This window comes from Periplaneta americana, chromosome 5, assembly GCF_040183065.1.
Source record: "Periplaneta americana isolate PAMFEO1 chromosome 5, P.americana_PAMFEO1_priV1, whole genome shotgun sequence".
NCBI classification, from domain to species: Eukaryota; Metazoa; Arthropoda; class Insecta; order Blattodea; family Blattidae; genus Periplaneta; species Periplaneta americana.
This window is the reverse complement of record NC_091121.1, coordinates 93,762,930-93,789,044: the sequence shown is the minus strand read 5'-3', so window position 1 is coordinate 93,789,044 and position 26,115 is coordinate 93,762,930. Positions and strand designations below refer to the sequence as shown.

Sequence of the window (26,115 nt, the reverse complement as noted above, 5' to 3'; positions counted from 1 at the left end):
CCATATGTCCATAAGGGAAAGAGAAACATTTTATTTTACAAACAACAAAAAACAGACGGAATTATGAATGTCACTTTCAGAAACTTTGTCATCTCATCGCATTCATAGAATTTCTTCTACATCTGTTACTGTTTATAAGTAAGCCTATAAGAGTCACATAAGAAAGTTTGCCTTCATATCTACTATAGGCTTACAGTCTCCCTTTGAACCAAATAGCAACACTTGAGGGTACTGGTATCATGAAGTTAATACTTAAAATTGATAGAACAAATAGCCTAAATCGATTTCAACCACATGTTGACAATGGATTACAACAAATATTATGTTAACTCAGGATTTCAACAAAGAATAATGTAACTCCGCAACTTTGTGCACCATTATCCGAACAGCTGAAACGTTACTTTTCTATGTCCGAGAACTGGAGTTGAAAAGAGTTGGAGTAGATTTTTCCCCTTAATATTTCAGTTTATTCTGTCATAATTCCGCCTATTTTCATCACAAATCATTAATAATGAAGAGCCAAGCGAATGTAATAAATCTGGAAGCTGTACTAAACACTGTCTCAAAATATACAGCATGCCTACTCACTTAGCCGTTATTCTTATAAGTATTTTAGCACAAGGAAGAACAATTATACTTAGGCTACTGTACTAAATTCGACCTACAAAAACAAAATGAAATAATATCACTAAATTCTTGCAAAATGCCTCTTCCTATAGAGTAGCCTATAGACATAACAGTGTACACGTACTTAAATTATATATTTTTTTCCGCCAAATTTTATGCAATTTAAACTATTTTTTTTATTATCGTGATGATTATTACGATATCACAACAATATTGGATGGAACCCTTAAGGTAACACTGTTCAAGTGTAATGAATGAGACATTTATTTAGTCCATACAACCGGTAGTAAAACAACGATTTCATTGCACAATTAAAACGTAGGGATAATTATTTATTTATGTTAAGCTTTTGTAGTCAGTTCTTATTAAGTGAATTTAATAGCAGTTTCGATTATAATATGCATGAACTAAGCACATCTCTACTAATATCATAGTGGCTCCCGTGTGTATGCATGCAAATCTCGTTGTAACTAGTTTCACGTTTCGAATTTCTCTGAATTATGAGGGCACTGACTCCCATAGACAGCGTTAATGTTCGCTCGTATTTGCATGGTTTTGAAATCCGCTTCCGGTTAAGCTACATACTGTACATATCCGTGGAAAAACGTCAGCCATTCACTTGGACGTATTACTTTTGTTTGAGCTAGTCCTTGATGTGATGGGGGTAGGCTTTGAGGGCCATGCACTTGCAGGCTGATGCAAACCGGTTGTGTGTATACAGTATGAAGGAGAAATTAGGTCTCTCAGACTTGCACCCACTCTCGTCTCCGAATGATCACATGTTCGCCTATATATTATGTTCGATAGAATGTAAAAATGAACACTATACTTCTTAACGATAAGATTTAGGCTCTTATTCAGTTCCGACTTTACCACTGCATAAGAATACGGCTCTATGTGATGTTGTAAACCCTCATATATTGTACATTAGATTTTTTTACTTTATGTAAGTAAACTCGCCCATCCTAACACTATGATTCTAATTTTGTTTATAGTTGAGATTATAGAACTTTCGTTACCTAATGTACATTAGAATCTTTCACTTCTTCGAGATATTGGATTCCAAAGGCATTCATTGAATTGAATTGAATTTACTGGAGGGGGGCACTATGGCCCAGCACTGCGACCTGTTACGATCTATACGCTCACCCTCAAACTAGGCGCATTCCCAAACCCATACCAGCTGAATACACTAAGGTTCGCTCCGTACCCAGATGTCGAGCAGGCAAACCCCTTCGTCCCTAGGCAAGCCCCCTCCGTGCGTCGCCAGCCGGCGATCGGGGAACGCTATGGAATGATGACGAAATGAAGAAATGGTGACGGAATGATGTAAATGCCTAATATGGGGAAAAACGAAAAACTGCAACCTTGTCCGCCACAAGTGTCACTGTGGATTTTTCAATGAAAAATTCCAGACCTGACCGGGACTCGAACCCGGGTCACCTGCGTGACAGGTCAGAGGTCTGACCACTCAACCACCGCAGGGGTCAAAGGCATTCATACACATTTTATTCTCGAGAGCCACACGTTTCAGAACAATATATTTCGCAGTAACATTTCGGTTAAATCTCGTTACAAGTAATTTGCTGGTTTTTCGGCCTTTTTTTTTTTAATGCTCTTCTCTGACTCGTGTATATTATGGTTCTTAATGTACTCTGCTTCTTGTTCTTGCTCTTCTTCCTGTCGCATTAAGCCTACAGCTTGTTTGTGTCCATTCAGTAATTACTAATACTACAAATCGACTTTAAAACTATGATAAATTATTTACTCTCTTTTAAATCAATAAATTATTTGTATCATTATTGACCGCCTTGGTAACTCAGCCGACAAAGCGCTGGCTTATGACGACCGTGGTCCAAAGTTCAAATCTACGCGATGGCAAAGTTGTATATATGGCAGAAAAAGCCAATATTATGAGGGTTTTTTCCCCCGCGATTCACCAATATTTCCCTTGTTATTCCACCAGCGCTCTCCGCAATTCCTCTTTCATTTTCATCTCTAATTAAAAAAATAAGGCATCTCTTGTCTTTGCGAGACGTCGAATCGTCCGTTCTTCGCGTTTTATCCGAAGACAGGTAGATGACAATGGCGATGAGTTCTGAATAACTAGATCTGCATAAGAGACAGCGAAGCTCCCAGGTTCTTGTTTGCCTGACGGCGATATGACAACTCATACGCACATTATACACATCTATGAGGTGTGATATCGGATTTGAAGGCTGGAGAGAAATGTGTGGTGTGGCATCTTGTGAAGCCGGCTTACAGGGCAACACAGTCGGCACGCAACTCATTCCATCATGGATGCACAAAGAGTCTCTTTAACCTTAAGTGTTTAGGGATGCCCCATGTCCCGCCGTTAAGCACTTATATACCTCTCACTGCCTGCAAAGTATTTCATATCTTTTTTGAAATTGCATACAGGTTACTTTTAAGACTGTATCCTTTCCCCTTCTAAAAAATACAGAAGATCTATTTAGGTATAAGAAATCAAAATGTATGATCTTAAGGCTGGAAAATTAAGCCAATCTAGAGCTGGATATCGAATATCCCCTCCAACTAAGAATAAACATTTCATTTCGAACTACAGCAAAGAAACAAATATTAATTTCCCTTTTCAACCACAGACGTTATTTGTGAAATGAGGTACATAGCGATAATGGAGCAATGGCAAAATACAAATTGCAAGGAAAGGAAATAAACTTCTCTATAGTCATTTAGTTCGCCACAGATCTTACAGAATCTGTTAGAAATGCACCCTAGTTCCTTGAATGAGGAAATTCCCTGTTTTGTTAGATAAGCTTCGCCCTCGAGTAATTCCTCTCTTAGGATGTATTATTAAAAATTAAATCAGATTAAATTAAATATCGCATTTTGTCTCTCTCTTAGCAACATACCATCCATACTGATGAAAGTGACAATACAATGTAGGAGAGAAGAGAAAAGGCGTGAAAGATATCAAATGTTTCCTATTTTAAAGTAATTTACCGGTTTTAAATAAGTGCTTTAGTGGATTATTTTTGCCCTATAAATTTAAATTTTGATGTTTGTCATATTCTCTTTCCGCACCAGCTTAAAGAAATTTGATACTTAGATCCGTCACTCGAAATGAAAGTGAATTAACAAATAATATCTGTGTTACCAAACACTAATGACTACTTTATAAATCCCCATCAGAAAATCACTCTCATATTTCCCGTCTACTGTCTTTCAACTAAAAAATTACAAGAAAATGGAGGGAATTACAAGATAATATAAAGTACTCAAAGTTAATTGACTAAAATAGGATTAATACATGTGGCCTTAGTTATCAAATTCTTAACTATACCTTATACTTAACGTAAATCTAGGCCTATCGATGATTTATTTAACCATATGTTACAATTTATTAACTACATAGTAATACAATCTCACGGTACGAAATTAAATAGAGAATGTATGGCACCCTCAGTGCGCTAGGTTTTCAATACAACATTGCTAGTTTAGAGAAAAGTGATTTCTAATTTTCAAATGATGAATTATACTATACATATAGGCCTATATTTGAAAATCAGAAGTCACTTTCCTCTAAACTGACAATTTTGTGTTGATACATTAATACATTTAGAGTGCGATGTAAAAAGAGTCGTATATTTAATTATTTTTCTCAAGGTCGAACATTGTAGCATCCAAAAATTAATACAGAAATCAACTGAAAAGAAAGTATAACGAAATATCCTGCACTCATTGAAGTTTCGTATTAAATATTATTATTGATCCCAAAGCATTTTTTTTATTTATTTGGCATTATTTGACGTCAATATTCATAAATATTATTACTGAACACGTTTATTTGCAAATTCTTCGTCTTTCCATGTCGGGATCGACATTAAAATTATAAAAGTATAGTACATTTAACTCATACTTTATCACGATTGCACGTGACGTCAAAATCGTCATTATGAATATTCGCGTCAAGTACAATAATATTCGACTTCTCCTTTCTCTAGCTCATACGTTCACACTCGACGTGATACAAAAGTCCAACCGTCTATCTGCCACCTGCTGACCCACATCGGGGGAAGAGGGTCGTCGCTAGCCGAGGGGGGTCTCGTCTTGATCCATAAAGAACTCATCATCTTTCCGGATGGTTCCACACACGTATTCAGACTTCCACCTGCTTCATTTCGTGACAGTTGATTCACTTTAGGCACCATTAAAAGGGCGCTTTACGTTTTTGATGATGGATTACTGTAAGGAGCGTCCAAAAATAATTTCAGAAGGAAAACAAACTTCAAGAAATGCTTAATATCCATAAAAAGTAATGTATGTATGTATGTATGTATGTATGTATGTATGTATGTATGTATGTATGTATGTATGTATGTATGTATGTATGTATGTATGTATGTATGTATGTATGTATGTATGTATGTATGTATGTATGGATGTATGTGTGTATGTATGTATGTATGTATGTACGTATGTATGTACAGACGTGTGCTAATTTTCAGACTCAAACGACATTATATGATTCAAGTAACATTTATTCTACAAAACTCATTTATTACACACTGTTTGCAACAATTAATATTTAGTATGAAACCCTTTGTTCTTTATCATCAATTTTATGCTCTTTGGCATGCTGTTCATGAGATTTTTACATTGTTTTTTATGTTTTCATCCCTGTGCCATATTTGGATAAGTGCTTTTATGAGGTCCACCTTGGTGGTAATCGTCGCTTTTTTTTTTTACGATAGACCAAAGATTTTCAATTGGATTTGCGTCTGTGCTGTTACCTAGCCAGGGAAGGACGTCTACATTATTTTCAGCCGGAAAATTAGTTACTGATCTGGCTTTGTGACAGAGTGCATGGAGACATATTCACCATCAGGGAACCAGTTCATTTGTGGAAAAATTCGGGTTTCTAGGACTTTTTTGCACTGATCCTGTCACAGAGTCCTACAGAATTATTTTGTGGGCAGTAATTCATGATAATTATGAAAATTTAAAAAATATGGTGCAAGACGTACACGTTTGTATGTATGTATGTATGTATGTATGTTCTGAGATATTTGTTGTTTTATTTTTAAAGTTTAATATAATTCTATACTTTAAAAAAGTGCCATATCTAAGTGGATTAAGGCATCATGTCTTGGACTAGCGATACGAAATGAGCTCTGGTTCGAGTCTTTATACCGGAAGAAATTTGTTATGAAATTTGAGCCAGTGTACGCAATCTGTGACCACCCAACATCGTGATGAATTTGGGGAGCTACAGTGAATAGCGAAATCCGGCTTCGCAAGCCAGCTATAACGGCTGGAGGGATCATCGTGATAACCACACAGTATCCTCATACTAGTTGAGAGATCATTCACTTCTGCTGAGGCATGTGGACGTGACGCCAACAGTCGGCTGATCGGCCTCTTGGGCTGTCGTGCCACCAATTTATATATACTGTATGTATGTATATATATATATATATATATATATATATATATATATATATATATATACAAGTATATATATATATATACTTGAAATAACAAAGGACAAAAATAAGAGCTGTATTTTCTCATATGGTCCCTATCGAAGACACATAAATCTTTACTTCCCTGCTAGGAATCATATCAACTACACTGAATCTTTTGCCAGAAACGTTACGGTTTGAACTATAACACAGAATATTCACAAAAACTATGAGAATAATGAAACAAAAAGTTATTTTTGTATTGCCACAATCGTCAGTGAGTAACTTCAGAATGAAGTGTTCTTTCTGCAAAGAAGTTGATTGAACAGCTATTTCGGTCTTTAGTGTGTTAACATTGACTGAATTATTTTAACTTCATGTAACTCGAGAGAGTATATTTCTGGTCCATACACCATCAGGGGAGTTTTTAGTTACACGGTTGGTCACATCGGTTGCTCGTGAATTGTAGGTGAACAGTCGGTCTATTCTCTTCTCTCCGAAGGTCACGTCATGAACACAACGATGCAATGAACTCTTTCTTGCTTTGGGGAATGTTTTCATCTCTTGAGTGCTGTGCCAACAAAGCCCATTTCAATGTCCAATTAGGATGATGACCATCTTTGTCGTTTGTTTTTATTGTATGAGTGCCGGATTTATGTTGTGATCGCTCTTTTATACTCGTAGTACTGGAAAGCTTACAATTCCCCTGAAGTTAAGGTAAGAAATTAGATACGAATGATAGTAAAGATTTGTACCGTTAAGAATAAGTAAATCGACGTAAAATATTAATTGATTTAACGGTGAATTGAATGCTTATCTATAAACATAAACATCTTGTTTTGTATTTTAAATAGTTTATTTTACGACGCTTTATCAACTGCGATGGTTATCTAGCGTCTGAGTGAAATGAAGATGATAATGTCAGCGAAATGAGTCCAAGGTCCAGCGCAGAAAAAATTAACCAGCATTTGCTCTTAATGGTTGAGGGAAACCCCCGGAAAAAAAACTTGTTCCAACCAGAATTTGAACTCGAGTCCGCTCGTTTACGGTCAGACAGCTGCTACTCCACAGTGGTCGGCTCGTTTTGTATTAGTTCACCGACATTTCCAACTTGCACACACCGAGATTTGAACCCGTCTCCGGTATGAAAAGCCAAATAAACTATTCACTCAAGTAATGTAACTCACTTGTTAGCGGTACGCCATGTACGCAACTGTTACTCTCAGTTCCAAAACTAAATAACCCTGCCCTCACATCACTTCTACATAGATGACAGTGACTGACGGGCCGTTTAGGGGGAGAGGTCTTGTTACAACCTTCAGCCGTTGCCACCTTTTGCTACTGATTGGATCTTTTTCAATATATATTTTCTATTTTCGGATAATTAAATCAACTGAATAAAAATGTTTATTATTAGTATTATCATTATTCCCACAATAACAACAGGTCGCCCTAAATGATCGAGTAACAAGAATCTTCTCCCAACAGAGCATTCAGAGCAGTTCTCTGGCGAAGAAGAAAAAGATAAGTCACTACTCTTTTTTTATACAGTTGGTTTATAGTGCCCTTGATACAATATACGTTTAACAATTCCAAGAGTAGACATGGTCTAAATCATAAAATCTTGCTTTGTCCATTTCATGTTGAACCATGAAAGTTCATTTGTGTTTTCAGAGTAAACCCGGCAAGAGTTCGGAAATGTTTCTCGAAATTTGAACTCAATAAAAAAACTCAGGCGTCACAAAAATTCTTAGACGCTATGGCAATCTGGCGACTGGGATTTGTCTACCTCTGTCCGTACCTATCTGTGCAATCTCAATGAAATTGCAATGAAAAGTAAAAATAGTTCTGGATGTAAATTATTTTCTTAGAAGATAATGTTCTACATTTTGTTCCGACTATATCATTTCACCTGTTAGTTTCTTGTTCGTAATAAAAAAAAGATCTCGAAGAAAATGATTAAGGCTTGATTTGGAGTAAATCGCCATTATGTGCTGTTCATTTCAAATATCAGTCAATCAACTTTTTACTACAATTATCATGTTTTATGTGCATTATTTCGGATTATTATTTCATGACTTTATACGCATTTCCAAGTAGATACTCTTATGACGACGTAGACCGCAATCAGTACCGATATAGCGAGGTCAGATTTCAAGATCGTCCGAGCAGAAGCGTAAATACAACAAGTAGTAAAACATTTTTTCTAAATAATTCTAGTAAAGATCTGTTCTTCGAAACTTGCAAAAACTATTTTAGTTCATACAGAGACGCATGTAAACTAACAAACAAATCAATCAGTTGCGCGACAGCCCATGGCGCTCCGAATGCTGGCCTCACATCCAATCAGAACGGGGCTAACGATCATTCCCAGCTAGTTTGCGAAACAGATATCGTTACTCATGTAGCTCTCTAAATTCATCACGATGCTGGGCGGACAATGGTTCCATCGGTACACTGTCCGAAATCTCATGAGAAAATTTTCCTCCATGAGGATTTGGATCAACGCTATTTCGTAATACTAGTTCAATATATGACACTGCATCACGTAGTTACACGGGACTTATAAAAGTATAGGCTATAACTATTAACCTAGGGGAAAGAGAATAACATTAAATCCAGACGTTTGAGATGGGCTGGGCATGTAGCACGTTTGGGCGAATCCAGAAATGCATATAGAGTGTTAGTTGGGATGCCGAGACGTAGATGGGAGGATAATATTAAAATGAATTTGAGGGATGTGGGATATGATGATAGAAACTGGATTAATTTTGACAGGATAGGGACCGATGACGGGCTTTTGTGAGGGTGGCAATGAACCTCCGGGTTCCTTAAAAGCCGTAAATAAGTAAGTAAGTAAGTAAGTAAATAAGGGGAAAGAGAATAATATATTTTTATAGGCTGTAATAATGTTTCAAAATACATAAGATCGTTTGTGATATGATTAGCTGGGGGAAATCGAAGAGAGGAATTTGTATTTAGGACAGTAAATAAAGGTACGGAGAACTGCATAAGTGCTACTCAATTAAACTGTTTTGTATTCTGGGTCCTACTGGTCAACCGTAAATATCAGCCAAATATCCCAATTGTGGAATAAATAGTAAATAACATAACTCAAAAATGTAAAGACAACAAAATATTGTTCTTATTATATCGAGTATGCCTATATTTCTTGTTCCTATTTTATGTATCCTTTTTTTAGTGGTTATTTTACGATACTGTATCAACATCTCAGATTATTTAGCGTCTGAATGAAATGAAGGTGATAATGCCGGTGAAGTGAGTCCGGGGTCCAGCACCGATAGTTATCCAGGACTTGTTCATATTGGGTTGAGGGAAACCCCTGGAAAAACCTCAACCAGGTAACTTGCCCCAACTGGGATCCGAACCTGGGTCAGACGCGATAACCGTTACTTCACAGGTATGGACAGTATCCTTGTTTCCTAAGTGGAAGGAATGAGTTCATATTTAGTGTTATTAATCCATTAGTGCTCAGTGACGTTTGTTTAAAAAATTGTAATAAACATAATATTGGTTTGACACTATTTTTTGTGATGGAAGCTCTTCTAGACATATGTTCCTGTCATTTCAGGCACAATCCCTCATTTCAAAGTCAATTGTTGTGGAATGCAGACGCGAAATTCTGTAGTGATTTTGAAACTAAAATGTAATTACTGTTGTTAAATCTCACTTTACTATTTCAAATCTCACTAAAATATATTTCAAAATGTTCATCTATTATTTTAAAGCTAGTTTATGAGAATGGTTTTATTGTGATTATATCCTAAAATGTTGTGAAATCATGTGACAACTTTAGCTGCCAGTAAGCACTGCAGTATGCAAAAGTGTGCGCATTTAGTTCCATATGTCAGATGATAATTTATTCACTTTGAACCAGATTTTAAATAATTTAAAAATATCTCTCTGGTGCTCAGTGCCATGAAATTTTAGCATCTTCAGATATCTACAGATTTTTTTTTATATTTTTTTTCTACTGAAATGGATTTCCTTAGAAGATCAGCCATGAAGTCAAGACTAGATAGGGTCAAGAACGAAGATATTAGAAGACTTGTGCATAAAGAAAAAAAAATACAAAGAAGACAATTAATTTGGTACGGACATGTTCAGCGGATGGAAAACGAAAGACTGCCGAAAACAATCTTGAAATGGGTTTCAAATGGGAGAACAAGAAGAAGAAGAAGAAGACCGCGAGATACATGAATTAAAGGAGTTAAAATGCTATGTCACAAAGAGAGTTACAAGACAGTGATTGGGAGGACAGAACAAGATGGCAACTAGGATCCGGAAGGCTATTCTTCTCGCTGTGAAGCCAGGTATATATACTTATATACTGTATATATCCCATTAATACATAAGCAATGCATGGATCAAGTATGTGAAAAAAATGTAAAAAAATTAAAAAGAAAATAGTTCTGAGCACTAATGGGTTAATATAGTGAGAATATCTCAATGGGTTGTCAACCTCACCTAGGGGGGAGGGATCACTGCCTAGAAGCACGAAGTCATGCCCCGAGATGGTTTCGAATCCTCGATCCTGACGCCCGAGCTATGTATGGCATATAGTAATTGTCTTGGTGTTTGGATTAGACCTTGTTAATGAGGTTTTTTTACTACCGATGTTGGCTGCCCTGCTGCCTACGTGTAAGGCCTCAGCCTTGCCCACTTGAGCGGCCCACAGACTCGTGTCATGGCTCCCTGGACAACCTTCTGCACGTCCGACGAACCTCGCGCGCAGCGCTGTGTGGGAGTGCCGCGATCAGATCCGACATATGTAGCACCGTGGGATTCCCCTTACAGCAATAAATCGTTTCATGAATTCAGCCCACCTTCTTGCTTTCTAATTCAACGTTTTCAGACTTTTTCCAATATTAAATAACACAACTCTCGATTATGTTATGTTTATTGGATATTTAGATAGAAACGTAATTCTTACATGATAGTTTACACATTTTCTAAAAGTTACACACACAAATTGTATCTTATACAACACAGTCTGCAAGAACATCTTGAAAGAAAGACTTAAATTAAAGTAAAGTTTTGTCCTATTTTACAATACGGTTCTGAGTTGAAATCATTTAGAAAAATAAAACTGGATGGAACTGAGACCTTAGAAACAATATTTTAAGGCAATGTAAAAATTACAGTAAAAATAAAAAGGAATGAGATAATAAAAAAAGAAATATAAATTATTTAAATAAAAATTGAGCATTTGCTCTTAATATGTTGTGGGAAAATCCCTGAAAAAGTCTCAACCAGAAAACGTGTCCCAACCAGGATTTGAACCAGGTGGAGTAGCAACATCTGTACTTAATCCATTAATTTTATTACACAGAAGATTAATAAAAATTTATCCAACCAAAAATATGGATTACCCAACAAATTTAATTTATACTGATTTTAAAGTATTAACTATTGAAGAAATGTATATATAGTTTACTAACTTACTACTACAGAAACCAGATAAAACATAAATCTAATCGACATGAATATCGTACTCGAAGACAAAAGTCTACTTTCCCATTAATTGAGCCTAAATGTCATGCAAGTGCAGCTCTTAAACATGCTGCTAGTTTCGGCCCAAGATTTTATAATAAAGTTACAAACCATTTTCCATATTAGAAATATTTAAAAATTGAAGCTTTTAAAAAAGAAATTTATAAAATTATTCATGATATATAATATTAACAAATGTGTGTATTTTTTTACCTTTTATTTCTGTTGACTATATTCATGTTTTTATTGAATATCACTGGCTTCTGTCTGATTGTCAATTTATATTAATGTGTTTTTCTCTCTTTTTCTCTTTCTTCTTCTTCTTCTTCTTCTTCTTCTTTTTTTTTTTGCTCTTGTGTGTTATTTATCGGTTTGAATTAAGTTACTTATTGTATTTAATAAACTGACCTTGTAAATTTTATGTTATATTATTGGCTAAGACCACACCATACACGAGCCTGGCTCTTATGGTAGTGGCTAGAAACATTTTTAATTTATAATTTTAATTTGTACTCACTAGCTAGCTAGCTAGTTAAATAAATTAAATTAAATAAAAAAAACTTGGACCCACTCATTTCACGATCAGACATGGTAACCGTTACTCCACAGCGGTGGACAAAATGGACTTAAAATTAACAAACAAAAACAAAGGAACATGTGAAAAAAAACGGATAAACGAAAAATTCTTAAAATAATAATGAAATATGAATTTGAGGGAAAGAGACCATGGAAAACACATTTCCTTTTCATTAGTTACTCTTACTGGTATTTACTGTATTGAATCGTTTATGATAGCCTAATTGACATATATTGGTTGTGTTCGTATAGATTATAAAACTGAATAAAAATTGTACATCAGTAATCATGTAATCTCTTAATGTAAGTTAATCCAGATTAATTTAGTTGTACTTTTACACCTCTTATTCGATTTTATTATACTAGGTACCATAAAATCGGTATTGTCGGCTTCAATCATTCTGTTCATGACTACAAAATGCAATCGATATTATGAAGATAAGGTAAGTCCAACCATGGAGAAGTTGATCTGAATGATCTGACACTTAAACACTAAGATAGGAACAAGCAGTCTTGAACTGAGTAGAAGAACAATAGTATTTAGGCTGAAGTGCTTAGGTATTGCTCCATCTCCCGCTCGATAAATGCCTTTACATCTCCAAATTTTGATGGGACGAGACACGACCGGTGAATTGTGAGTGGAGCTGTCTCATTCAAGAACATAAGTTTTTTAATTGTCTTAAACCTGCGACACGGTTCTCCCAGTTTCACTTCACTTCTGAATAATTTAATCGCTCGCATCAGCAAGTAGTAAAAAATACATCAAGCAAGATATTAACTATTTGTAAAGCCTTACAGTTTAATATCGATATGGTGTACTATTTTCTCACACCACTGCAATTAAAATTTGTCACAGATATTTACCAACAATTAACCGAATCAACGCGAACTCTAATTTTTTTTCTTAACGTTAACTTAATTGACTCAAGCATCCTCATCCAGAAGAAATCGATGAAGCCGTTTTAGACATTATCCATGGTACACCATGTACAGGTAGGTTCACATTCACTAAAGACGACAGCGATGGTAATAAATAGAAACATTATGAAATTATGGAAAGGAAAACTAGGATACCCTGTGTAAACTTGCTCGAAGATTACCTTTATCCAAAGGAAGTTCCGCTTGCAATATCAGAATTTAATCCCGAACCTCCAGCATACCAAGCCCATGTTTTGACCGTTTGGATAATAGTGCACCTTACTTAAAGAAGATAATGTTCTGTTTTTTTTATAATGCCTGTATTATGACTTTGACATACTAGAACTACGTCGTTTGACGAGTGTGGATGAGAAGTACGTCCCAAAAAGTATAATATTTGAAACTCTTATTGCACAGAAACTGTAAGATCTACGTTATGATTTATTTACAGTTGGATAGAAGACAGGTATAGCTTCTTAACAATAATATGTAAACCGTTGGGACAGATGTGTGAGGTGCAAAGGGGAGCATGTAGAAAATGGCTCTCTATAACGACCTCGGCGTGGCGCCGCGGTATGTGTCAGGAACGATTGCCTCAGTGTGACCAGATAAGGAAGCGAGCAATACCTCGTTCTGTAGCTTAAAAACAATGATATCAGTGCATAAAAATGTCATTTAAGTGCGAGTTAAATTACGAGAGTTACAAGACCCAGTTTCTTATAGTAGAGTGAAATTTTCAAACTTGCCTAAGAAATTCGGAACAAAATACCATAGCGACCGGCAAAATGTACTAAGGAGGGTGACCGAGGATACAAGGATTTAGAAAAGACCACGTAGATCTCAAGCCGAACGAAAATGAGAGTACAGGGCCCGGTTGAAGGCCACGCGAGAGAGTGGAAATTCGTTTTCATGACTCAGTGGAAACAGAGATAGGCCTACTGTAAATATAGGTACCGTAGCTTTCACATGAACTAACATTCAGATGTTTCTGTGATTCAGATATTTATAGCTATTGTTTTGTTTTTATTGTTAGCAACAGAGAAATTAAATGGAAAACGCAATCTATTACATTACTTTTTAATAGCACATAGTATTTCGTTTGTAGCTTAAAGACAGCACAATTTATCTGCGAGTTAAAATTGCGACAGTTACGGGACCCAGTTTATTAGATTAGCAGTGAAAATTTCAAACATGCCCAAGACATTAGGACAAAAATATCATTGCGACCGACGAAATGCGCTAAGAGGGGTTGCCGAGGGTAGCTACAATGATTCATAAAAGTCTACCATACTTATGGGCAATTTCAACTTGGACTTGGCGTTTAATGAGAACTCTCAATTTCTAAACTTCATGAGAGATATATTGGGCTACGATTTTAATAAGAACTCTCAATTTCTAAACTTCATGGGAGATATATTGGGCTACGATTTTAATGAGAACTCTCAATTTCTAAACTTCATGAGAGATATTTTTGGGCTACAACTTTAATGAGAACTCTCAATTTATAGACTTCATGTGAGATATATTGAGCTACGATTTTAATAAGAACTCTCAGTTTCTAAACTTCATGAGAAAAATGTTTGGGCTATAACTTTAATGAGAACTCTCAATTTCTAAACTTCATGAGAGATATGTTTGGGCTATGACTTTAATGAGAACTCTCAATTTCTAAACTTCATGAGAGATATGTTTGGGCTATGACTTTGAGAACTCTCAATTTCTAAACTTCATGAGAGATATGACTAGGTACGACTTTAATGAGAACTCACAATTTCTAAACTTCATGAGAGATATATTGGGTTACAATTTGCATAATCCAAAGAACCAACCATTCTCTATGGATCCTGGATAATGGATGGGATCTTATCATCTTTGTAAGACATTTGAATGATCCAGGTGCACTCGCCACATCTCATGCTTCCCCTAACATCACCCATCACTCACAGTCCAAGAATTCATTCCACCTATACCTGTAGAAATTGTAACTAAGAATAACGAAACAAAATAAATGTATAATTTATAATACTCATGAGTTTCATTTACTGTACAATCCCAGACATGCTATGCTTCAGAAATGTCTATTTTTTTTAACATAACACAAAACGGCACAAGCGCATCATGGCATATTGTGTGCGTCTTACAAGGATGTTCAGATGACCATGGACTCGCCTTTGATGACTCATTTTCTTACACAAAGGTAACTGTTCGCTTGACAGCAAATGATTCACGTTAGTTGCGGAACTAATTATTAACAATATACCTTTAGTTTTACTACAAAATTAGGAACTTTTAATGTATAAAATGCGACAAGTGTTTCGAAATTTAAACTTCAACGTCTTCTTCGAGAGCTCTCATCCGATGTCAGCGGAAACTATAATCCATATTTTTACGCTGAAACTTGCATGAGATAGCTCATGATGACGCTGAACCTCCATAACACTCGGTCAAACATTCATGACCCGGGCAACGGAATTTACATATTTAATAATATGCAGCTGCTGCTGTAGCGTTAGCTAGTTTCAAATCTGACGAATATGGTTCAATTCGTGGCACAGAAGTGAAGATTTATTTGTTTCTCACAGGGAATGTTTGTCTTCCCATTGTGTTTGTGCTACATTATATCAAGCAGTGGTGTTGCGCCATGTTAATCACATGACCAGGAACTCCCGCAGGAAATGAATGTCCAATGTTGATTCAATCCTCACAAATAACAGAAATACAGCTTAGAGCTATACGATGATTATGATGGAGGTGATTTATGTTATAGTCTAGTTTTCAATATCGGTACGTTATACAGTAAAACCTGTTTATGACAGAAGTGACTTAGTCCTAATTTTTTCCGTCGTGGACAGGTTTCCGTATTATTCAGATGTGAAATTAAAATGGAATATTTTATCATTCTTATACATGAAAAACAAAATGGCATGCCGCAAACTGCAAGAAGTACAAAGTATTCCGCTTAACACTATTCATATTAAATCAGCTTTCTGACGCTTATTCCGTTGGTGAATCATCTTGATTAAAATCTGATTTTCTCTATAAATCTTATCGTAACTCACTCATTAGTCATTAAACATTAAAGTTTACTAATATCATTCAATTTAATCTCTCACACTATATTATAATATTGTACTGTATATCACTGTACATTATTAATTAATTGGACTGGGAGCCTAGAAACCTTGAATTCTGGCTTATCTAATTTCTTTGCCAGTTGCAGAATAGATCCAGAAATTGACATGTTCTTCGAAAGATCATGAAGAACTCACTCTTACAACAGTTCATTCATTTCAACACAAACAGTTGCTTTATGGTTCCTTTTATTTCACCAATATTGGCCACAAGCCGCTCACTCATTATGATCTTTATTTTTTTAAGTGTCACACCTGAGTTTTCCACAACTGTACTTCAATACTCTTTCACATAGACTTTGTTTCTAATTTTCCTTTAACTCGATAACTTTTACTTCATCACTTAATGTTAATGCCACATTTTACGCAACTTTTTTTTACCATGAAAGCACTACACTTGCGCTCTGTCCAGCTATGACAGTATACGGGTGTGAAGCATTGAAAACCTTTGAAGGGACTCGTCTGCCTAGTCAGCAGGGTGATAAAATTTATTACCGACAGGCCAACACACCCTCGTACCCTCTAAAATTTTGCAAAGCAAACTTATTTTTATCTTAGTGACCTACATACTTCGTATATTCCTTGAAATTACACGCTATTTCAAAATATAGTTTACATTAAAGCAGTTGCCCAAAATATTATTTCCGTTTTGAACAGTAGCAGACATTTATCGTTTCCGCGTTGGACAGTTTCTGTTTTATTCAGGAAAAATTATACATAATACATACGAATTTCGCCGGGACCAAAAAATTGTTCCGAAATAGACAGGATTCCGGATTATTCAGGTTCCGATTTAAACAGGTTTCACAGTAATTGAGTTACTTAAATTAACTATAGAGGATTTTATATTCCTGTTAGGAGGTTACTCTTAACATATATTTTGGACTTTTCTGGATCTGCACTAGATGGACCTACTGTGGACTCCCGTGATTAGAGTTTAGTATGACGCCGAAAACATAGAAACATAGGACTCAGCATTAGCAATAAAAAACAGCTATATCGTAGGAAGGATTCGAAATCACGACCGTTGTATGCAATATTAAACTTGTGCACATTAGTCTTTGCGTACACTGCAAAATTATTTAAATAGATATAAAGAAACTATTATAAAGAAAGTGGAACTATTATCAATATGTACTGTTAGATGTATTTTGTGAATACGGAACTTTTAAATCATTTTGAAATTCTATGTAAATCAAAGGCATTAGTAAAACACAGGCTTCCCCAATCCTGTGTTAATTGGAAGCAGAACAAATGCAGTTGCACTACCTGACACCTACCTATTTTCACATAGAATGCAAACATGGGGCAGATACTTTCATATTAATAAGTTATTAGACTAACGAGGGCGCACTCTTACCTCATGTACTTGCGGTGCTCGTTGACGGGCACGAAGTACTCGTCGTATGGGTCGTTGTAACTGTCGCCCAGGGTCGCCTCGTCGCTCTCCTTTTTGACTGGGATGCCGTTAACTCCGTTCGTCTCGAGCGTCGTGGAGAAGGGGTTCATGTTCACCAGCTCCAGGTTCACGGCCTCGGCGACCTCTTTGTCTTTCTTCTTGTCAACGTCCTTGTTCAGGTTCACCTCCGTCAGCATGCTCGTGTCGACTGTTGACGAGTTCAGGAACGACGCATTCCCGTTAGACGGCGTCGAGACGGAGATGAAGACGCTGCCGCCGTTTCCAATAGAGGCGGGCCTGTCCTCGTCTTCCTCGAAGCCCGGGTTGTCGATGCCGGCGGGCCTCGCCCCGCTCTTGACGCTGGCGCTGTCCTCGTTGCTCGGGATCATCATGACTGTGCTGTTCCTCTTGGTGCCGTCGCCATCCGACACCACGGCGGCTGGTGATGAGTCATCATCTAACTGGTGATTTCGGTGCGATACCTGCGGACTGGCGTCCGTGGTCAGTTGCTGGCTGTCCTCCGTCGGTGTCGCGGGCGGAGACTTCTGCTGGCTGTCCTGTGTCGGTGTGGGTGGCGGCGGCTCCTGCGGCCTCATGATGGTCGTCGTGGTACTAGAGGTGGCCTCTGTCAGGGAGATGGTGGTGCCGCTGCTGCCTCCACTGGAGGAGCTCATGTTCTCCTCGTTCGTATCCAGCGTGATGCTTGTGCTCGACTGCTAGCACAATTTAATTCTGGGATGAGATGTCAGTAGCTCTCAAAGGTGACTGCTGGTAGTCATGTAGACGTTAAGTGTTGTTGAGTCATTGGTGATGTCAGACGTTTGTCTTCGTGCGTGTTCTGAAATAAAAACAAACGAAATATGAATATTGCATGAATTACAAAAGCTGTATCAATAGCCCTTCAATTTGATTTGAATATTTGGTATCTAATTTTATTATACAACTTTTAATTATTTGTCTCAACGTATATTCATAGGAAATAAAAGAGTTAGTCTTTAGTTTTATTCTGGAACTAGCCGTACCTGTGCGCTCCGCTGCACCCGTTAGAAATAAATATAAAGTAATTACATAATTAAAATAGGACATTTGATCCAGGGAACATTAGTGTTTGATAGAAGGATAAATCTTTTAATATGTTACTTAATTTAAATTGCATCCAAATAATTAAAATGCGATCATTTTGGTCCAGAGACACTCATTTGGTGCAATGACAATTCCTTTAACATGTTTCTTAATTTTTATTACATGCAACTACAGTTTAATGAAGATTGACATCATTTAGATTTAATGTGTATATTTTATTTTACTTGTTATAGGTTTCCATTGAATTATGGTAGGCCTAATAACTTAGTTTTAACCCTTGTTTTCTACGTATTCAGTAAATGGCGCTTGGCCCACTATGGTTCTGAACCCTTCAAATAACTTAAATTATATTATATAATATTACATATTATGTTATATTATATTATATTATTTTATATTATATTATATCAGAAGTTACTGTAATAACATTATAGCATTATGTCCATCTAGAGAAACTACACTTTCCAATGGTGAAATAATAATTAATTATACAAATCGGTTAATTTAGCTTCCGATATTACTTCATACAAACACAGAAACATTCTCTGTAGGCTATCTTTCATATCTTTCGATTGTTGCTGTCCAAGGCCCCTTATAGACGAAGTCATTTGTTTTTTAATTCATTACACGGCCTTAGATGGCAGTTATTTTAATTTTAAAACTCATTTATCTCATTAAATATCATTCCTATCAAAATTTTTCAAGGAATAAAACTTATCGCAAATTATTTTTAAAGAAAACTTTTGTTATGTAACATTTTTCACAAAAATCAATAATAAGCGAGATATTTCGATTTATTTAATTCAGGCCCCCTTATAACCCCCCTTTTAAATAATGTATTTTGAATGCCATATAGCCTAAAATCTAAGTTACAACGAACTTAATTTATATTCCAATTTTCATCGAAATCCGTTCAGCTATTACCGCGTGAAAAGATAACAAACATACAGACAGACAGACAAACAAAAATTTCAAAAAAGCGATTTTCGGTTTCAGGGTAGTTAATTATATATGTTAGGACCAATTATTTTTGGAAAATCGAAAATTACCAGAAAAATTTCGGCTACAGATTTATTATTAGTATAGATGTAAATCAAGGAAATGATTGTTACAAGAATTAGACAACAACGAGGACCATGGAAGTCGGAAGAGCATAGGAAAATTCTAAAAGAATGCAGACAAATTGCTGCAGAAGCCAAGATCCTCTCGCGAATTTTTAGCCGAAAAACAAGATGTGAAAACATAAGAAATATAAGAATAGTTTATATAATGTTTTTACCGTACAATATTTCATATATGACTTTTGAAAAAAATGATACAGATAATGGAGAAATTCAGGACAAGTGCAATTTGCTGTATTGGTGAAATAAACGCGGAAGGATACAGTTTTGATACATGACTTGAACGACATATAAATACGAGAATACGTGTAATTACCAATTACTTATGCACGTCAATGTGCAAAGAAACTCAACATTTGCTGACGCGTAACATTTCCAGATCAAATCACATTGAAACTATACTACAAATAATAATAATTTTGTGATATGAGTTCACTTTAGTCTTACATTTAAACAGTTTAGATCACTTTAACATTTAAATAAAGTCAGCCAATAATTTATAAGACGAAATAAACCCAGATAAGACTGACGTCCTATATATAGGATCCGAACGTTTTATTTTTTTAACGTTGCTGTGTAAGATTTTCATAGTCGGCAATCATGATACCATAATCCTTATGTGTTATAAATTGCCTCCAATTTTTTTTCTTATATTTAGTCTGTCATAGTCATTGTTATTAACATATTTGTGTGAAACGTCCGGTGTCCTATATATAGGACGTCAGTCTTATCTGGATTAAGCCCGTTGTGATAATGTCGCTGCTTTAATTAAGATTTGTGAAGTATACAGTATGAATGATATATGAGATATTATAATTTTTAATGCATTATGTACTTTATATTAACTTAATGTTCACCAATTTAAAAGTCATACTGAGGTTAATATTTCAGATAAGTTGAAAGTATATATAATAAAGAATTGTTTTATAATTTCAGTCAACACTTATCAGTTAATACAGAAAACAATTTTCTGCTTTTAAGTTTCACATCACAAGGTTATATATCCACAAATATTTTCAATTTTTTTTTTAAATCATCTTCAGGTGGAGATATAAAATAAGACCAATTGAACATAGGTGAAATGCACACACATATTATTAATAAAACTGTTTAAAAACCAACATGACATAAAATTTGTTTCCAAGGCACTTCTATATAATAAAATATATTATAACATTTCAAGCTAACAGTCATTCAAAGTGATAAACACACTATTTGAATCTCTTGATGTTATAAAATATGTATCAAATATAAAATATGTGTGTTGATAATTAAAATTTAAAATTTCAAAGCCATTAATGGTACCGTGTTCAGACGAAGGTTACAATTATTGGTATTCTATAAGTTTATTAGTCACTAGAATCGATGAGGTGAGTGTGACATGATGTTAAGAGCTTATCTTTCATTCTGAAGAAAGGTCTAATGCTCAATTTTAAGGTAGGCCTATCTGAGTGGACACTCGAGCCATTCTGGAAGTAATGGTGAGATAAAACAAAAATCTTATGCTCTTAAGTCTGCTCTTTCAGACCGTAGTCTGTCGCTCTACCTACAGAACCAACTTGGTTTCGTTTCCGTTTGATTATTAGGACCTTCAAAATGAATACGGCGCATCAGCGTTTCGACCATGACTATACAATAAGATTAGGCCTTGCTATGTGGCCGCCATCAGATTGTAGTCTGCATTCACAAAATATAATAGAACTCGCAACGCTTCCGGCTGCCTCGCTTTTCATCACAAGATACACAGCCAGCATGCGAAGGTCGACAATGTGCGAAACGACTGGAAAAATAAATTCAGCCAGCCACGAAATAAATGCTCGGAATATAAACAGAAGGCACGAGAATTGCATCAGGAGTATTATTACATAACGAATCATTGTTTAGCTAAAAAGACGTATCGCCACGGCACTGGAGCCAGCCAATTAGTCATGCTTGCATTTTCTCGGCTGGCTGCATTGCTCAAGTGAAGAAACGTGTCTTTCTGAAGGTATTCTCACAATGTCGAAACACGAGGTGGAGGTACAGTGTGCATTTTACACACGTGAACTTTCACAGAATTCCAATCGCAATATGAGATTCTAATTAAATATTCGTACAGACCAGCCATTTTAACCGGTATGCGAATGAATCACTAGTGTGCCGCGAGAAAATTAAAATAGTGGTAGTAAAGGTTGTAGCAAAAAATTGTAAAATACAAATGAAAAGAATAATAAAAAGTGATCCTCACTCTCCTCTCAGTTGGGATCCACTGACTTAGATTATATGAGTGTACCGCGGGATTTTAAATTGTACCTTTAGTGTGCCATATGATGAAAAAGATTGAAAAACGCTGGTGTAGGCTGTTCTTAACTTAATTACATTTTGAGATCTACTAAATCATTTTTTCTTTCTTTTTTTTTTTAAGATTAAAGATGATGACTGTCAAAGAGACTTTGAATGAACACTTCAGTCCAATCGCACTGTGGAATTGTGTTCGTTCCAATGTTGTTGTTTAGTCAATTGTCCGAAGACAGGTCTGGACCCCACAAGTGACATAATAAGGCACCACTCATGAGGCAACTAGGCGAGAATACAACGGGGTAGGTTGATCAGTTCCTATCTCCCTCCATTGCATACATCACTGACTAGCTACATACTACACTAATCAGACTTCAGATGTATACAAACAATAATGTTCTTCCTCTGACATATATCGTCAAGTGAGATGTACTGCCTGATAATATGTCATAGGCTATCAGGCAGAACCTCAATCAGAGATGGTTCGTTCCAATAAAGGTAAATAATTTTAATGTTGTCGGAAAGTATGACACACACACACATACTGTATATACACATATAGGGTAAACTAGGGTCTGTCATTGACTTCTAGCAGAATGTGATGCCCACAAGTGGCGAGGTAACACGTTAAAGTACAGAATGTCCAACATGCCCGACTGTCCAACAGACCCTAATTTGCCCTATTAAGTTAGACCCAAGATTTGCAAGTGTAATCTCTCCTGCTGGGGTAAAAATCCTTGGCACAGCTTCCTTTGGAAGGGAGGTAAAGGTAAGGATAAATAATCCTAACTTTACAAGAGAGTACTCCAATCAAAATTAATATTATACTATTCATTAGCGTTTATCATTAACAACAATTGTTAACTCCCTCAACTTAGAAATGGAATTATAAATCTATGAGGCTGCAATAATTCCAGAAAAGTCTTAGGTGACAATATGTATAGGCCATAAAATAAAAAACAATTAAAGTATGTTCAGAATTCATAGTCTATAGGAGGTAAACACGAATTGAAGACTGGATATAAGTAAAATGGCTGTAAGTGCCAATATCTTGGAGAATTAGTTTTTCAAAAAAAAAAAAAAAAGTTTATATCCATGGCTCAATCCACTGGAAATAGATAATAAGCCTATTTTAATTTTATTTTGAACTTAGATTCTCCCAAAATGATGAAAACGTATGATATTACATTACTAGTTGCACAAGAAAGCCATGTTGTTAAAGATTTGTGATTGAGAATAAACTCCGAAAGAAAAATAAGTCCCTCTATCAAGAGAAAGTCGAAATATGAAAACACGGTCGTGATTGAGAATAAACTCCGAAATAAAAATAAATCCCTCTATCAAGAGAAAGTCGAAATATGGAAACACGGTAGTGATTGAGAATAAACTCCGTAAGAAAAATCCTTCTATCAAGAGAAAGCCGAAATATGGAAACACGACATTTCAATAAAACCCATACTAGGTTTTGAAGTTTTAAGAGTATACTACAAGAATCTAGATTATAGGTGTAGGCTAAACGATCAGCTAAAATGACACGTTCGTTTCGTACCAGTCTCAAAAACATTGAGTCTTCCAGCGGAAATGTCTAGATTAGGTAAGTGGTGAAAACTTCCCTTCACAATTTGTTCAGAGTTATTACCGGTAGCAGCAACAAGTAAATTCTGGCATGCTTAGAAGCTCTCACCTCGAAAGTTAATATAAATAGGATAAAATATGAAAAACATTTAATGGAGATACTATAATAAATATCTGTGATCATTCTAGTGGCAGTGGTTCTGTACCAGGTAAATCATTGTTATCATTCTTATCATGTGGTACATGACGATAAAAACCAGATTCAATAATAATGCAAATTCATAACGAAACTCAGCAGTGAGGTCTATGTGCGTTGTTCTTTCCCTTAGACTTCAGAATGTATTTGTGAACTTTAAATAAATACCATTCAAGTCAGGTGTTATAGAAATGCTTCTTCTTTATCCTTCTTTATACGAAAATGGTCCGAAATAATTTGTTATTGGACATACGTTCCATCATCATCATCATCATCATCATCATCATCATCATCATCCCTATTATCACTCGACGTGTCTTAAAGTATATCCTGATTCTAGGAATATTGTATAGCAGTGGTTTCCAATTAGCTAAGTACTGCAGGGACACTATACTTTTCAAAATTTTGATATCTATTAGATAGTTGCCTTTGGAGACCATTTTTTTTTATAAAAAGTAGCCCATAATAAGCAAAAAAGAAGCAGCGAAAATGAAAGTAAATTAGTTACAGAAAAACGGACAAATTTAATTTTATTACTTTCTATAGTATTACAAGTGAACGAAATATATGTCCTGCAATTATTTCATATATTGTGATGAGAAAAACCGTTCTTTTTGTCTCAAAAAATCCCTTCCACATCCGTTCAGTGTTGGAGTTTTTAGTCTTAAATCCGAACCGATTACTGTAGTTGTTCTTCATATAGCACAATGTCGAAAATATATAATCGGAAAGATATGTGCAACGAAAGTGAACTCGACGTTTAAAAACTTTTGCAACTCACTTTTTTTATATATTCTCTTTCTCGAGTATTAACACTATCAATTCAGATATCTCAGGTAACAAAACTCTATTATCACTACTAGCTTTTCGTTTCGAAGACTACAACTTGTGATGAGCGCTAATAGGGACTTAGAAAAGCTTAAAATACATTCGTGATGTTCTCTATTGTTACTGATATGAATAAAAATATGTATGTCAAAATTAATTTTGAACATGATTCATAGAACCTTATTACCTTTCCTATTATATATGACACAGGTACTGACACTACTTAATTATGACTCAAATAAAAGGAAATGAGAAAATACTTCTTTATAAGACACTAGTCACGAAGGCAACTTATTGTTAGTCATGAAAAAAACTCGTAACATCATTAGCTGCCGCTCATCGGGGTTGGATCTTGTTCAGCTGTTCGGTCTCAGTATGAATTGAATTATTCCCGTTATCCTTTCGGTGAACGTCTTGGCAATTTCTCCGTTCTTGTTGTTTTTTAGCTCAAATTTTTGCGTAATATTTGGCAATCTCATATTCTTAAAAAATGCTCATAAAACATTGTTGATATTTATTATTCTCTACACACATTAAATATATTAAACTCGTTTTTTATTTACGTCATCTTCTTTGTATTATATTCTGCAACATCTAGCTACTGCTCTCTGCATCCTCATCTTTCATTTTCTCTGTTTATTTTGTTAACATACAATATTAGCTGCCATGTATATAGAACAGAGATGTTATCGCTAATACCTTATCGAATATCTAATATTTTTCTCGCGCGTCTTCTTGAATAGCGCTTATGGAGCTAGTTTCTTGGAATAGATGGTAGATTCCTGTTTTTACTAAAACTGTTCTAAGAATGGTCGATCTGTACATAAACTGTAGAATGGTGAAATTGTGGCATGAAAATTTGGAATGACAGACACAATCTTTGCGATGTTGTTTTTCTTTTTTTTTTCAACCATAAAGTCAATTCGGATTCAGCTAGCCTCATGCAGTCCGCTACTATGTTTGCTGCGTCCCGATAGTAAAGTTTCAAACTTAACATTTAAAAATAATATTTGAACAGACATATTATGAATTACTATAAATTACAGTAATCATTAATTAGTAAGACATTTATGTAAATTATTTATTATTGGAAGATGTCTGCGGCTCTCCAAAAGAACATTTTTTTAATACTGGCCCGCAATATTCATATGGTTGATCACCCCTGATCTAGATCTTAATGCGGATATGTAGATTGGACTCTATATTTGTTTTGTCAAAAGTGCGACTGAGATACATGTTCAAGAATGGAAAAACTCTTAATGAAATGTATCTTAATTTAAAGATTAGCTGCTATCTGTCAGTCATGAAATCACATAAGTAAATGTGAGTTTTATATATATATATATATATATATATATATATATATATATATATATATATATATATATGTAGATATCGAAACCGAAATCTACTTCCATATCTC

At 35.4% G+C, this 26,115-nt stretch overlaps 1 protein-coding gene across 2 annotated transcripts in view; it reads right to left on the bottom strand.

Moving 5' to 3' along the window:
• LOC138700008 (uncharacterized) overlaps positions 1 to 26,115 on the bottom strand; it is a 346,744-nt gene that overhangs the window by 51,035 nt on the left and 269,594 nt on the right. For both annotated transcript variants that reach the window (XM_069826277.1, XM_069826278.1), the window contains exon 4: positions 17,574 to 18,450. In XM_069826277.1, coding sequence (XP_069682378.1) covers positions 17,574 to 18,286 — 713 coding nt within the window. In that variant the 5' untranslated portion in view covers positions 18,287 to 18,450. The remainder of the gene's footprint in view (positions 1 to 17,573; positions 18,451 to 26,115) is intronic.